The following is a 16,077-nucleotide window of genomic DNA, read 5'->3' as shown; positions in this document are numbered from 1 at the left end:
TATAATATATAGATGGTTTCAATATTGATTTCGATAACATGAATAGAAAAATATATATTTTTTTAAATTAACAAACGTACTCAAACAATTTATAACTGACACAAAATAAAATAAACTTTGGATTTTTTATTTAAGTGTCTAGTTTTATATTTTTGAACTTTTATAGATATTATATAGTAAGCTTATATATTAAGTAATGTAGTTAAATTTTCTTAGTTTAATTGTAATAAAACACATTATCCCGTAAGCTAAAGACGTTATAAATAGAGTTAAAGTATTTGAAACGTGCGACAGAATCAATGATTTTTACATATTCTTTTGTACTATACTTCGCTTTGACTCAGGATTTGTTATTTTTTTTTCATCAAATAGATTTATACGTTAACTATATATTTATTTTAAACATGATTTGAGAAATGCCTATAAGCCCCAAACCGAATATTTTAAGACTAAAGTCAAATTTCTCTTTAAATTATTGAATATAATCTTTATTATTTAATATTCGAATATTCATTATGCATTTTTAAGTACAGAGCACGATACATAAAAGTCATTGATCGAATTAACTATCCATACAAGATGCGTATAAATCACGAAGCTTTTCAAAGCTTTAGAAAATCTATTAATCAAGCAAATATTTACATTCAACAATATATTTTGGTAACGTAAATCTCTGTTAAGACAGTGAATTTAACTATCTACAACCTTAAAGCTAAAGCTAGCGACTTTCTTATATTATCCGGCCTAGCTCAAATTTAGAAAGAGACGACGTGATGCACTTCCTTGGATTAAATAACATTGATAAAAACTTAAATCTTCGCTGGTACGCTTTGTAGATATCAGACACATTTTATGCAAACATAATGCAGGAAAAGTTCCTTTTCGAATGTGAAATTAAGTACACAATCATTTATTGTCAAATAATATTTTAAGTGACCTATGCCGAGATCTGTATCTGTCGCCAAAACAGAAGAACGTCATATATAGCTCTCTGAGCTCTGATATATAAACAGGGAACTATTATTGAGCCGCTCTTACATTTGATTGTTTCTGTGCGGGCAGGTGCTTGGTTGACTGCGTTGTGATTTCTAATGAAACATTCTTGTAAAAGCCTCACACTCAATCTCATATATGCCAACGTGGTCCATTATGCAGTGGTATATTAAACAGATATACCCATGAAATTTTATCCTAAATGATTATTGTCTACGACATTTGCTAACCTGCGTATCGAATATCTGCCTGATAGAAAGACTTGCAGTATTAAACTTAAACTAACGGAATACTTAAAACCGGTATACTAATATGTAAGAGTAAATAATCTTTACATTTCACAAATTAATTTTACTGAGAGTTTCAATATAAATAATATAATTCAATATAAACAATATAAAAAATAATAGTATTTAAGAATACATAATTTTTGATATTAATATGAAATTCCATTTTTGTTACTATCATATACATAGGATAAATTTAAAATCGAAATCGATGTATACGAATAAAAATACAGAATTTCATTTTAATGCACTGAAAATATAAATCCAAAACCCTTCAGGCTTCTGGGCTGATAAACTAAACGGTTAGGATATACTTTACTTCTTTTTATTTCTTATTTTTAAATTTATAACTGGGTATAGCCGTTTCTGGGTGATGTGCGACGTCGTGGATAGGTGGCCTGGCGTCAGAATACATCATCGGTTGGGTCATCATCCAGTTCACAGAGCAACTTACTACTGTAATAGACATAGATAGATAGTTAGCACTTTAAAAATCTTTATGAATCTGATTATTTTTCCCGGGAAATAAGTTGTTATCTAACATAAACCGCTTTTGGGTAATTTTTCTATTAATGTACTTTAGTAAGAACTGATCTCTATCGCGCAAAATGTTACGAAGTTACGTGATTAACCAGGAGCGGATAATAAAGATAAAGGTATATACCATACTGTGATGTTTTACGCTATCGCAAATACCATTTAATGTAATAAATTATGTCTATCAGATGATGTGAGAATTTAATTTGTTACTCTTAACTACAATTATTACTATTATAGACATTACATCAAATCAAAAAATAAATGATGTAATTATTAAGCCACATCCAATTAATTAAATTGCATCATATATTGTCAACATAATATATTGACTACTTTGTGTGATGATATAAAATACTAAAACGCAAACCTACAAAAACTATGTACACGTGAAAAATTTTATATAACATAAAGTAGCACCTACAAGCTAAATTTCCCGAGATCGTGACTCGTACATATTAATTAAGATCTACCATGACCAGATGATTATCGTGAAGAAGCAGCAACACAGCCTAAACACGCTGCTAAGTGTTGAAACATAAAACGTACTTGAAAATAAAAATAGTTGCTAAACACCTATAGCTGAAACTATGATGAATCTTCTCTGAACTGGAATTTGATATTTATCCTGTAATATATCAATTGTACATAAAATAAATCTAAAATTGACTACGTGAATCGCATTTGGATGTAGATTAAACTTTTAAATTGCAGTTCTAGAGTATAATTTTGTTTCGCACTTAGTATCAAACTATTGTTCAATTCAGTAATTGAATAATTCGGTTTGTCCGTCGCTGCAGTTAAATAGAAATACGAGCTAAATTGGTTGATTAAATTACAAGATGTAATAAGATCTTCAATTTCATGCTTTTTAGGAATTTTCCATGCTGAAATCATGCCAAATCAGGATTAAACAATATTTATACTTACTCTTCTTTGCTCGAAAATGATTCAGCGTGTACCCGTCTGTTACAAGCCCTGTCGCAACAGTGGCAGTGCCAGTACGCAAGGACACTTAAACTAAACACAAAGACTGTTGTCGGAAGAACCAGGGCCAGTATTAACCCTCGTATCGTTGATTCCCAAGAATATCTTGCCACTACCAATTCAGGCCGAGTCATACTGTAGAAACAAGGAAATATTTTCGGCGCTTTTCTACCAGCATATTCAATAGCAAACACCGAACAGTTCACTTTTGGGGGATATCCACATCCTTCAGGATTTATAAGAAATTTCAAATCGGTTTCATCCCACTCTATTGGTAGTGTTTCGTTTCCAACAAATGGTTTCCTTGCTAAGTTAACTCGGATTTTGTGGCACCTTGTAGGCATTGTTGTGCAGCCTTCTCTACATGACGCCCAGGTACAATTAGTCAGAGTCTCAGCATAAACATGATCTGATACACTACATATTCCGGCTTCCGGTGCGAATTCAGCAAGTATAGTCTGTATGGCTGGTTCCACCACAAATGGAATGAGGAATAAAAAAGCAAACACAGCGAGAATAGCTGATGTGCCAAGACATAAAGAAGTGTAAAATTTAAATCGCTCAAAGAAATGTGCAAGTAGCTGCTCCCTAGTCGGTTCCAATGGGGTAAATTCTTGGCTTCCGGCATCAGCTGTTGCTCCCATAGGCAGAGTAGATCTTTCAGAAGTTGCTGGCGAAAGAGTCGCCCTAGATCTGCTCAGTGTAGACATTGGGAGAGCTTTTGTTTAGCAAATAGAAAGCTATTAATCGTCTCTTAGCGAACTAGCCGGGCCCTCGCAGAGGAGGGGAACGCCTGAAACAGAAAATTATTTAATTACAAACAAAATTAAAGCCTAATTTATGAAATGAATTAGAATAATAAAACCCTTAGTGAGGCAGGTGAAACGTTTCATGTTAATTACCGGTTTTTGTCATAACTCACTAGTGCCAAGGTCAAGTAGTCGTAAATATATGTTTTTAAGTAGATTTTTATACATGTGTATAAAAAATTATATTTCTCAAAGGAACATGAATGTTCTACTTAGATAACGAAAAGGAATAGTTATATTTCCTTGAACCCAAATAATGCTTACGTGACTGATCTCAGAGGGGTGAAACAGGATCATTCGGATGCATTTGCATTTCGGATTGTCCACCTCCGCAGGCCTTGAAACGCATTTTAGCATCATCACCAACTACAACCGTCCTTTGACACAACATCAAAGTTATACACGATACTACAACTAGAACTGTTGGAAGTACTAGCGCTATCAAAAATTGACGATAGGTGGCGTCCAAGTCAAATCTTGCAACCACTGTTTCTGGGTTATTCTGAGTATGGAAGCATGGAAATCTAGCCTTGGCGTTGTGGTCAGTTCCATCTCTTCCATAGGTCTTAAGAAAGTCTTTACATTCGTCAGCGAGGGTGTTTACACAACCTTCTAAATTGATCATCAATCTACTATCGTTAGCCAAAGTGAGTTCTACTTCAGACGGCGCTATAACTCTATTAGGCGTTGCTTTTAATGTATATAAGTATTGTAAATATGTAAAATTTGTTAAATCAGAGATTTCTGTTCGAGGTAGCAAGGCAGCATTAATACAATCGACAGCAACTACTCCCGATGTACCATTATGAACGGCATGACAGGATAACATAATAACTTCTTCCCCGTTATCATTCCAAACTATTTCACCACCATCTTCTTTAGCAAGCTTCGTACATCTTGCTAAGAATACTCTATCGCCACTTAAAACTATAACGTTTTTGTTGCGAGTCGGAATGTCAACACATCGGCGATCACAATTATAAGGCGTTCGTATTTTTCTACATGTGCCTCTATTACACGAAAAAAGTCCCTGGACATCTATGCACGTTATTTTCCCCCTTCTACCTGAACACTTTAATGGTGGATCAGTGTCCCGAAAGGCACACTCAAAGGCATCTGTTATGTTGATACATTTTCCTTCAGTGCAATTAAAGGTTCCCGTTAAATTTTTACACTCGTCTCTTATGCAGTGATACTTCTTAGCGTTCTCTTGATCAATCCCATAACATGTTTTATTTGCAGCACTTCCACATTCCGATAAAAGTAGCGATGATCCATTGTTCCTTACGTTAACATAAATTTGAATGCAAGCCCCAGATGTTTTACTCAAACACCATTCACCGCAGGAGCCCCAATCACAGTTTTCTTTGTTGACAGCCCTTGTTGTTGTACACATAATTGGAGTTGGATCGATTCCCGATGCAATAGCACGAGTATATGGCATGTAGATGGCTACTGTCAAGTAAACAATGGCCACGGCACTAAGGACGGCAGTCATTTGGCAGACGCATATTGTCCCGCATATTTTTTGGTCTTGCGGTGGTATGATTAAGTCCTCCTCAGGTGTGGGTTTGGTCTTCGGCATGGTGTAGACTTCCTGCCACTCGCGACCGACCTCCACTGACGTACGGTGGGGCTACGGCGCCTGCGCGGTAGCACGATCGATTGAGCGCAGTGCGACCGCCCCTAGTGCGCTATTTTTTAATTGATGTCAATGATCGGAATTTTACCCCCTCATAAAATGTACCGCTATTATCGTCATGTCACGTAATTCGTCGATTTCACTCTAAACATAATTACATTTACAATACATTAGTTGCACGACTCTATTCTAATGTACTTTGATTAGTTAAAATAGGTTATTTGAAGTATTATAATTACACTTTACATAGTAAGTAGTAATATAGAAACTTTTATAATAACAAATTTGTACAACCGATATAATAAGCGCTGTTGAATTCACACACGACGTTACTGTTTTCAAAATATACACCAATGTCTATGGTATTTGGGGCATGTCTTCTGCGTATTAAATGAAAATATAACTAAGCAACAGGGTTTTGCAATTCGTACTTACGACATGGACCTAGAATTTAATATCTAAAAATTACATTTACGTACATTATAAACTGAAGAGTACGAAATATATTTTTTTTGAGTGCTGTAGGGTTGTATATGAATAGGAACTGTGTATATAACTCACCAATACATGTAGTCCCACAGAATCACTTTTTGCAAAAGCCCAAGTATGCGACATATGATAATTTTGTAAATACGTGTGAATAACCCGTTAATATTCAGGCAAGCTTTTATTAATTTCATTGAGTTCGCTTATCCCGTGTTTTCTTTACGTACAGAATGACGTTAGCCACATAACACAGCCGCAATGTCATATTGTCATCGATGTGAAGTTTGACATTTTGATGTCGGAAAGTTCATAAAAACTAAATGTTATTTCAACATGTTAAACTCATTTAAAAAGTCTGAATAATATAACAATGTATAATTTTCCGAGTACACTGAGATTTTCAAGTGTTTGGATTAAATGATTTTATTATGAATTGTGGTATAAACGCTTGGGACTACTTAGAGATGAACAAAAGCGAAGCAAAAATAAAGAGGTTTATGTTTCGTAGTAATTAGGTTGATTTTTAATTATAAGTGATAGCCATATAGGATTTGAAATTAGCGCCATCTATATTTAACACTCCTAGTTGTAGTAAAGTGAGCGAAAAAGGAAACTGTAGATTATTTTTGGATAACTAATAATTATAAACCTATGGTGTTTAACAGTTTCACTGTTATGATACTGCAATCGATAAAAATGCATTAAAGAAATAAACGTAAAAACTGAAACTAAAAACAATTTTATAGCACTACGTAATTATTAATATTCAAATGTGAACTTTCTTTTGTTTATTACAAGGAAAGTATTTTGTAGTAGTTACACATTTTTAACACGGGGAAATGTAAACACTATATTATATATAAGTAGTTACAAATACCTCACTTTAAAACTACCAAAAAACACCAATCACAAAGTACTTACGACATGTTCGAAATTCAAATTAAAATTCATCTAAATTAAAATATGGATGCTGTTTTAGAAATTAAGATTTGTGTATTTGTAATATTAAAAACATACAAAATAGAGTGAACTTACTTTAACTTTCACCATTTCTCCTCAGCACTGTTTACAAGTAACCATGAGTACAGTTTGACGTATGAATGTTTGTCTGTCATCTCACTCTGTGCTGCGCATGCGTAGAACGATGCCAAGCACCAAATGGTGCCAGTTTGCAACGTTTTCATCGACGTTTGGGTAATGCAGTTGTGACCATAGGGTCAAAGCACGCGATAGGCCTAACAGTCAGTATTTTAATTAAAAAATAGTAGCATGAAAAGAGGTTTTCAAAGAGTTATGTTATGGACTTTATGGTTATATTGAAAAACAATTAACACAAAGCGGTCAATAAAATATAAACATCAAAATGATCAAGAGTAAAAATCAGACGATTATATTTTTAGACTATTTACTTCGCAATTTGTTTGACTTTTGAAAACCTAGCTTTACCTCTAAACCTACTGGGTCCTTAAATAATTAATAAGGTATTTCGATTAAAGATGTAATAGTCTAGTGAGTAGGCGCGGTTTTAAACCCTCAGGTCGTGCATTTTAAACCCGGCTATGCATTAAAAAGTCATACATACTATAGGTACTTCACTCGTACATAAGTAAACATCGTGTTGAAACCAGCAGGTCTAAGAGTAAAAAATCTACGATATGTATCAGGCGCAGAAGACCTTAAGAAGAAAAATCACCAAAAAAACATCCAAAGGAAATTATTTCATATAAGAATATTATAACGTTTAGCTATTTCAGCATAAAAAGAGCAACTGCGGATTGGCTAACAAAATTTAACTAAGACGACTTATACAATTTTATGGAATAAGTGAAGTAAATGTCTAACTAAACGTTTAATTAAATTGTAATTACAGTTTTCTATACACAATAAATGTAACTACCTCCTGAATTAAAAACAGTTTCTTATGTAACGTAAAAGTTTTTGGAGATAAATTAATATTTAAAAAACAATTATAATAATTTACGGGGTTTTAAATTTTGTAAGGGAAGAAAGAAGGACCAATATTAAGAAATATATAAACAAAATATGCAGTAATGAGTACTTCTTCAGCCTCACTGTAGTCCACGCTAAAAAAATGCTGTATTATAGGATAACCTGCTCAAGACAAAGTGAAATGGAAAAAAGGAGGCTTTTACCCTTAAAGGGGCCATACAAAAACTAGACCTCTAAAAAGAAAAAAGAAATTTAACTGAAAATTTTTAAAACTTATACTAACACATCTAATACTAATATTAAGGAATTTAAACTAACTATCTAATTGTTGTATGAATGAATTAATTAATAAAGCTTTAATAATAATTGGATAACCAGATTTTGACAATTATGACACTAATTAAATGTCCCTAAGTATACTATGATATCGTATATATAATATTAGGTTGAAATTTATCTTATTAAAAGAACTTGTTTATTTTTTTTAGTTATATCCAGTTATAAGTGCGTAAAACAAGAATCAATTGTAGAGATTAATTCATCAAGAATCTACTTCGGACAACAAGCAAATCACTCACCCACACAAAATATTTAAATTGTTTAATAGGAGTTTTAAGTTTTCCTGTTCCTAGACAAACATTTTCCATCTTAAATTTGTATAAATCAATGATTAATTTTTGAAATAGTATTTCAAAATGTTAAATTCAAAAATGCTTTAAATTGTGTTTTCCACATGCCCAAATTTATTAATCTTTTTTAATAGGTTTTTTGGAAAATGTGTGCCTATGAAACAGTAATAATATTTATTGTTTCGGGATATGTTTAAATCAGGTATTAGGAGTTATCTGTCCAAATCCTCAAATGTCAAGAGGGTCAATGGACAATAAATAAATCATTCGGGATGCGATTACTGCGTTTACGCTGATTGCCACAATTTATCACTTAACATGTTGCCGTGCGACACACTGCCTGGAAAATACCCACTCTGCTTACTCTCACTATCTGGTATTTTGTTAGGTCGGGTTACTGCCTTATTGCACTAAAGCTAACTTACTGGACTTAAGGTCCTATGTCCTCCAGATGGGGCAGAGTTCATCCAGCGTAGAAAACGAGCCTGATCGGTGCTGGGCAGCTCTCTTAATTTGACATTCCTGTCATGGAGTGAAATTAAGAGAGAGAGCTTAATTCGTCTCTGCAATGATGCTTCGCTGGCAGGTCTGTTTTGGGCAGTCGTTCTATGTTACGGTTAACAGTTGACAGAATAGGGATTATGATTAGGTCTTAAAAAATATAGAGAAATAAGAGATAATTACAATTGTTAAAACAATTTGTTTCTTTCAGAAATGAACGAAAAGAATTCATTTTTTTTAATAACGAGGCTCATCGCAGATTGGATATATTTTATGGTCATGGAAAAAGATTCGTGGTTAAGATAAGGTTCGCGGAATAAGCTGGCTAAGTATTCGGCCAGATGAAGTCCATAAATAACATTTACATTTCTATCTTTTGTATTTTTTGTATTAATTGACGCTGCGAAGTTAAAGTTATGAAACGTTAGTCTTGAGATGAAAAGAGAAATTAAATATTAAATGTTGCAGTGTCTAGTGCTACTTGACCGTTTTAACATGAAGTTTTCCTTTTCCTTCTGAGATATTTTGTTATATTTATTCAAAATTATGTTCTGTCCAATTAACACTTCTTTAGAATTTTTATTAAATTACATAATACATTAAAACAGTATCACGAAAGTCGAATTTAAAATTATAATAAAATATAAGTATGTAAACCGCCCATCATTATCAGTTCTACCTTCATTATGTGTTTTACTTCACCAACTTCCACTAACTTGTGCTTTTTGAAAGCCAAAGCCCTATTAAGATACCCTATGATATAATATTTAAAGACTTTTCAAAGTTTTCTCAAGAATCCCAACCTTACCTACAAGATTACAATTTCCAACACCAAAGTAATTCTTAAACTCTTTCCAGGGCTCTTACTCTGGAAATCCAATAGCTATGCCGACAGCCATCCAGATCCGGATAATGAGATTTTGTTCCGCGCGATCCCAAGGCTGCGACATACCTAAGCGGATATTGAGAGAAAAGAGAAAAAATCGAACTTGCATACAAAAACTTCGGTATAGCTATCGTCTATTGGAAGTTGCAGAGTATTGCCGCAGGTCAGACTTCGTATATATCAATCTATAGAAGAGACATTAAATATTCCATCGTATATATACTCTTTATGATTAATTAAAAAGTTGTTAAACAAGAATATTTCTCATATTTATGTCTCGCAAAGGCAAAGTTGGTTGGTTTGAAAGGAAAGCTTAAAATTTTCTTCATATTTTATATTATGTTTGCCGATGCCAGTGTATAACAATACAAAATTATAATTAATTACTTCAAGATGTTATTCGATTGAACGATTACAGTTTCATACCAAGATTTAGTAAAGCAAAAATTTGACGATTACAAAGAGTTCGGAGAGTTTATAGCGAGGTCTTCTTATATATAAATTAGGTTCTACTTAATGTAAATTTAGAAACAAATATTTTTTTATTGTTCATAAACCTACATTGTCTCTTATATTGTTCGCGTGCCTTTGTGGAGAAGAGGAAGAGACTGTGTTACAAGTTTATTTATATATCTAATACTGAGACACCTTCTAATATGATCCCTAGATTTGTTATAAACGGTAACAAAATAATGATATTCTATAAAATATTGTAAAATATTTTTCTAAGAAACCTGTAGTGTGTTTGTGTTTACAATACAAGTTAGGCCCAGATCTTTCCACAATGACCTACGCAGGACGCAACCTCGACAGGGGTAGTAAACTTATAAAAACAAAGAGAAACAAGCGAAAAATTAATAAATAGATATATTAAGGTATAATTGAGCATGAATTTGGTTTATTAATAATCAAAGTGTGATTTTTATATAAACCGGTACATGTACCTGATAAATTAATTCAAAAATTTACGAAGTAAATAGACAATACAAATTTAATCCAAGTGTTTTTGCATGTATGTTAAATGGGTTGAAATCTATAATTATTAAACAATTTCGCAATTTTTAATTATATATTATAATTTATAAGTTTCCAAGTATTAAGTAAGTTACGTCCAAAATCACATAAAATAATTCATCGCATTTTGTTTTCGGGAATTGTCTCCTGAAACATCAATCATTAAGGGTAAGATCCAAAAACGAGAATTAGGCTAAACATTTAGCACTTTAACACTTTAATTTAGTGTATTACCAGACTTTTTGTGTTCTAATTGTTTCACTTACTGTGGAACACTTGACACAAATTCTATGTATTCTAAATGTTGGCAGCCTCTGTAGGCCGAATCGCCAACTGATTAATCTGCGATTATCTCCCATTAGGAGCACTATATAAGGACTCCTGTATGGTCCTGGGGCATAGTACTATTTGTATAAGCAAAATGAAGTCACTTTTCGTATTAGCCGTCTGTGTTTTGGCCGTTCAGGTAAGTTTTATTTAAATAACGTTTCATTACTGTCATATCTTCAACAAATTTGCCCGAACAAGCAGAAATTTTTTGAATACTAGGAATGCCCATATTTCTAAAATATTCTAGTATATTTAGTCGTTTGATAAATAGACGATACAGTGGTCTCTGCGGTACCAAACGAACGAACAAACGAAACTATCTCACAATAGAGATGATCTATACTAATATTATAAAAAGGAAAGATTAGATTTTTTGTTTGTTTGAAATGAATAGGCTCCGAAACTACTGGACCGATTTCAAAAATTCTTTCACCGTTGGCAAGCTACACTATTCCCGAGTGACATAGGCTATGTTTCATTTAGTTAGTTCAGTTATTGAATAATCTAACCCAAGGTGTAAAAAAATAAACAAAAAACTTCCTTCAATCGCGTGCGCTGCGAAAACTATTAATGATAGAACAAAATGATGTATTTCAATTTTTCAGGACACATCACTATCTATAAAAAATGTCACGACAGCATGTCTCTATCTTTTATAGTTACGTCACAATAAGCGTCCTTTTATTAATTTTTTTTAAATTAAAATACCACCGCTAGAAAAGGCTCTTTATTCGTACCTAGGTATTGATTCTTATCAAAATAAATACCAGCGTTTCACATAACCTACAATTTAATGGCATAACCACCAAAAAAGCATGGTGTTTTTGTTATATTACATAGTAGTAACAAAATCTTAGCCACAGCAACGCTTGGCCGAGTCTACTAGTCATAAAATGTTGTATGAATGTTGGGCAAATAAACATAGCAACTGTATGAGTAATATTGGATGACAACAAGTCGAGTATCAATTGATAATACTAATGGAAAATAACGAATGAGAACCAGCCATAAACAAGTTATAAAACAAGTTGGTCAGCTTGTTAGGATTATTTGTTTTTATAAGCATAAATTAAACGGTTGATCATCTTTCTTTATGATCTTTGGCCTTGGAACTCTTGTGTACTAGCATCCTATTCCAGCTTTGCTTGGCTGGACTTCTTTATATTTGCTATTAAATTAATCACTGTTAAAGATAATTTTCCATTCTAATTGTGAATTGTTTTTTTAAAACAATTTAGTTCTATTCGATACACACATACAAACATTCAAAAATAATACAGCTAAACTTTTTATAAAACTAGTATATACATATATTAAAATATGTCCGTTTTAATGAAATATTGTTATGAAGCAATTGATCTCATAGCTTTGACTTTAACACAATGCTAGTACAGAATATAGACTATTTTATATATGTAATACTTTGAGGACCATATTGCTGCAATTTGGTTAAAAAGGTATTACTGTATAATATATATATATATATATATACTACATTTATATTAGTTGTACAAAACAACTTAGATAACTCGAACCAATATTCGAAAAACAAAACACGCTTGTCCAAAAATAAAACACTCGCTAACTTCGTATAAAAGAGAATTCACGTTCGTAGTTCTTTAGTTTGTTGTAACAGGACCTAGACATCATGAAGGTTTTATTTGTTATGTGCGTTGTCTTTGTGGCTGTGCAGGTGAGACAATTGTCAATTAAATATATTTTATATAACCAATAAAGTCAAAACTAACTTCCAATAAAAAAAAAATGAGATATTTTTATACATTGAATGCTCTTTTCAAATTATTTATATCAATTTTGTTAAATAACGCCTCTGAAAATTATTTAAAAAAACTGGCTAGAAACTCGGTAGTTACTATTATAATTTGCTTATTCATTATTTATTTATAGTCGACTCAAAGTATATTATATGTATTTAAAATTAACACAATAATAAACTAAAAAGTAAAATATGGTTCACAAAAATATGTATAAAAATAGTTATAAGAAAAAAGAATTGTAAAGACATGTGTGCAATACCCAATTACCAAGAAAATAAATCTTTATACATATTAATAGAGACTACTAATAACTCATAAACTTACCAAAACAGAGTGAGAAAATAAAAAGCAAATGTAAAGATAAAAACTTGACGATTATATTCAATTGGTACAAATACTTTTAAAATGGTAATATCATCTTATGATATTTTTTTTAAAACAATAATTTATAAAACTTTTTATTCTATAACATAATATAAAAGATCGCATTCTGCTATAAATAAAATTTTACCAGCATCAAATTAACTTCAAACAAAATTCTGATACTATTCTATACCACGATTTGCCCTAAAAATAAACACAATATAATAACTACACGGGTATAAGCCACCACAGCCCAAAGTTTTTGATAAGATTCTTAGAATAAATGCTGACAATATATAATAAATTAAGGAACTCGGTTTTTCGTAAATTGGGCTTGACTATACAAATACTTTTGCTAGCGAACGTCGTCTATATCACTAATATGTTGCACGCTGTTGTTGTCTATACTAATACATATTATAAAAAGGAAAGATTTGATTTTTTGTTTGTTTGAAATGAATAGGCTCCGAAACTACTGGACCGATTTCAAAAATTCTTTCACCGTTGGCAAGCTACAATATTCCCGAGTGGCATAGGCTATGTTTCATTTTCAAAAAAATTAGGGATGCTTACTAAAACTTGAATAATCTAACCCAAGGTGTAAAAAAATAAACAAAAAACTTCCTTCAATCGCGTGCGCTGCGAAAACTATTAATGATAGAACAAAATGATGTATTTCAATTTTTTAGGACACATTACTATCTATAAAAAATGTCGCGGCAGCATGTCTCTATCTGTTATAGTTACGTCACAATAAGCGTCCTTTTATTAATTTTTTTTTTATTAAAATACCACCGCTAGAAAAGACTCTTTATTCGTACCTAGGTATTGATCCTTATCAAAATAAATACCAACGTTTCACATAATACAGCATCGCTTGGCCAAGGCTACTGGTATTCTATACAATGAAGTGATATTATTATTTTAGTATATTAAAGCTTTATGTATACATTTAATTAATATTTAAATGGTTACGTACCCTGTAAATATTTTACTAAAGTTGAAAATGCTAATAACATTCTCCAGGCCCTTACTGAAGAGCAGAAGGAGAAGCTCAAGAAGCACAGGGGTGAATGTCTTGCTGAATCCAAGGCTGACGAACAGCTGGTTACCAAACTGAAGACTGGAGATTTTAAGGTATGTGCTTTTTAACAAACCAGCTATATAACTATCAAACGCCTCATTTAGGTTAAAAATATCATTGTTATTTATTAATCTTAATATATAAACGTCGTTTTTTTAGTTCAATAAAAAAAACTATCTACTATAATAAAAAATAGGGGTTGATCGTAGAGGGGTGACAATTAAGGGTCATATGTATTTTTGTAACAAAAAAAATAAAAACAAAAAGTTATGTCTAAAAAATTAAAATTTTGGGTTGGTTGGTAAAATTTTGTTAACATCTATTTTTCATCCCCCTTACAATTTAGGGGGATGAAAAATAGATGTTGTCTGATTCTCAGACTTACTGAATATACATAAAAAAATTTGAAAGGATACGAGAATTTTATATATTAGATTACGCGTCACGTTGTTTGTCCGCTATGGACTCCTAAACTATTTAAACGATTTCAATCAAATTTGCACACCATGTGCAGTTTGATCTAACTTAAAAGATAGCTTACAAATATATATAATTCTACTGTACGTTTGTATGTCACTGAACTGCTCATAAACGGCTGGACTGATTTGAATGATTTTTTTGTATGCGTTTGGGTGGGGCCCTGGATTGTTTAGATTCACAAAGCAGCCCGTCAGATGGTGCTACAGTCGGTATTTTCATACTTTGTTTAATATCCTAATCGCTTATAATATCATGGAGGACAAAGTCTGTCGGGTCCGCAAATGAAATATAAAATCGATATTGAATAAGATGTGTTTTGTAATAGTGGACGTAAGTTTTCAACCTAAAACAATTATTTTATTGCTAAAAATAGATCCTAGTATCTACAGGCTAAGTGCATTACAATCAGCGTGATAACAGTTTTGACATAAACTATAGAGTTGCATTTAAAACAAATATGTTTTTACAGACGGAAAACGAACCCCTCAAGAAGTATTCCCTGTGTATGTTGATCAAGTCTGAGCTCATGACCAAGGACGGCAAGTTCAAGAAGGATGTCGCCCTCGCCAAGGTCCCTAACGCAGGTATATAGTTGATTCATATTTCTGCCTTCAATCAATGATATATAATATTCCGGAATAGTTACTTATACTAGTTAAAATATCTAAATATAATTATCTTTGCAGCCGACAAACCAGCAGTAGAAAAACTTATTGACACCTGTCTGGCCAACAAGGGTAACACTCCCCAACAAACCGCCTGGAACTATGCTAAATGCTACCACGAGAAGGACGCCAAGCACTCCATCTTCCAATAAACAGTATTAAATACCTCAACATCACCTTTATAAAATACCCATTGAAATACCATACATTTTATTAAGTATAGCGCCATCTGTACTCAACACCTTGTACTAAAAACTTAATGCTATTTTTATTTGGTGCTGATTTTTAAATTTCGTACAACGCCATCTGTGTAATATCTACTAAACGACAGTAAAAACCATTCGTCTTGAAAATAATATAGCTAGCATTATGGGTAATTTTGTTAAAAGCGAATTTATTTCTCGTGAATAAAATTGATTTTAAAATTATTTTTCGTTTTTTTTTCCAATTCCTTAAATGAACCAACACCGAGAAACAGAATAAGGATATTTTTATACGGAAATATTAAAAATCCAAAATATTATATTATTCTACATAAATTAAAGGACTATAATATATTTACTAGGTATTCCTTTTCACCGCAAAAAAAATTACCATAAAATTTAAAATGATGTAGGGTAAACAGACAGTCATTGGACACTGAATAGTTATTGGAC

At 32.1% G+C, this 16,077-nt stretch overlaps 2 protein-coding genes across 6 annotated transcripts; one reads left to right on the top strand and one right to left on the bottom strand.

Annotated features, from left to right (window-relative positions):
- Positions 1-1,440: 1,440 nt before the first annotated feature.
- On the bottom strand, positions 1,441-6,902 carry LOC125051861 (protein tipE-like). 4 transcript variants are annotated; one of them, XM_047652468.1, is made up of 3 exons: positions 6,777-6,902; positions 2,748-3,597; positions 1,441-1,736 (listed from the first exon to the last, which is right to left on the bottom strand). In XM_047652468.1, the coding sequence occupies exons 2-3, from the start codon at positions 3,512-3,514 to the stop codon at positions 1,685-1,687; spliced, it is 819 nt and encodes a 272-aa protein (XP_047508424.1). In that variant the 5' UTR covers positions 3,515-3,597; positions 6,777-6,902; the 3' UTR covers positions 1,441-1,684. The 4 variants fall into 4 exon arrangements, with proteins under 4 accessions (XP_047508424.1, XP_047508422.1, XP_047508423.1 ...); XM_047652466.1 differs by lacking the exon at positions 6,777-6,902 and adding an exon at positions 5,817-6,067; XM_047652467.1 differs by lacking the exon at positions 6,777-6,902 and adding an exon at positions 3,878-3,995.
- Positions 6,903-11,056: 4,154 nt separating this feature from the next.
- LOC125051578 (general odorant-binding protein 56a-like) lies at positions 11,057-15,751 on the top strand. Of its 2 annotated transcripts, none has more exons than XM_047651996.1 (4): positions 11,057-11,187; positions 14,219-14,329; positions 15,226-15,340; positions 15,443-15,751. In XM_047651996.1, exons 1-4 carry the CDS (start codon positions 11,107-11,109, stop codon positions 15,571-15,573), a joined length of 438 nt encoding a protein of 145 aa, XP_047507952.1. In that variant the 5' UTR covers positions 11,057-11,106; the 3' UTR covers positions 15,574-15,751. The 2 variants fall into 2 exon arrangements, with proteins under 2 accessions (XP_047507952.1, XP_047507953.1); XM_047651997.1 differs by lacking the exon at positions 11,057-11,187 and adding an exon at positions 12,613-12,744.
- The last annotated feature ends 326 nt before the right edge of the window (positions 15,752-16,077 follow it).

This window comes from Pieris napi, chromosome 8 (genome assembly GCF_905475465.1).
Source record: "Pieris napi chromosome 8, ilPieNapi1.2, whole genome shotgun sequence".
NCBI lineage: Eukaryota > Metazoa > Arthropoda > Insecta > Lepidoptera > Pieridae > Pieris > Pieris napi.
The sequence above is the reverse complement of the archived record's forward strand: the minus strand, read 5'-3'. Positions and strand labels throughout refer to the sequence as shown.

Excerpts from the sequence above, each read along its gene's own strand:
- LOC125051578 (XM_047651996.1), top strand. The coding sequence starts at position 11,107 with ATGGTCCTGGGGCATAGTACTATTTGTATAAGCAAAATGAAGTCACTT. Across the intron at positions 11,188-14,218 it reads TCTGTGTTTTGGCCGTTCAG|GCCCTTACTGAAGAGCAGAA; the intron begins GTAAGTTTTATT and ends AACATTCTCCAG. Across the intron at positions 15,341-15,442 it reads CGCCAAGGTCCCTAACGCAG|CCGACAAACCAGCAGTAGAA; the intron begins GTATATAGTTGA and ends TTATCTTTGCAG.
- LOC125051861 (XM_047652465.1), bottom strand. The coding sequence starts at position 5,198 with ATGCCGAAGACCAAACCCACACCTGAGGAGGACTTAATCATACCACCG.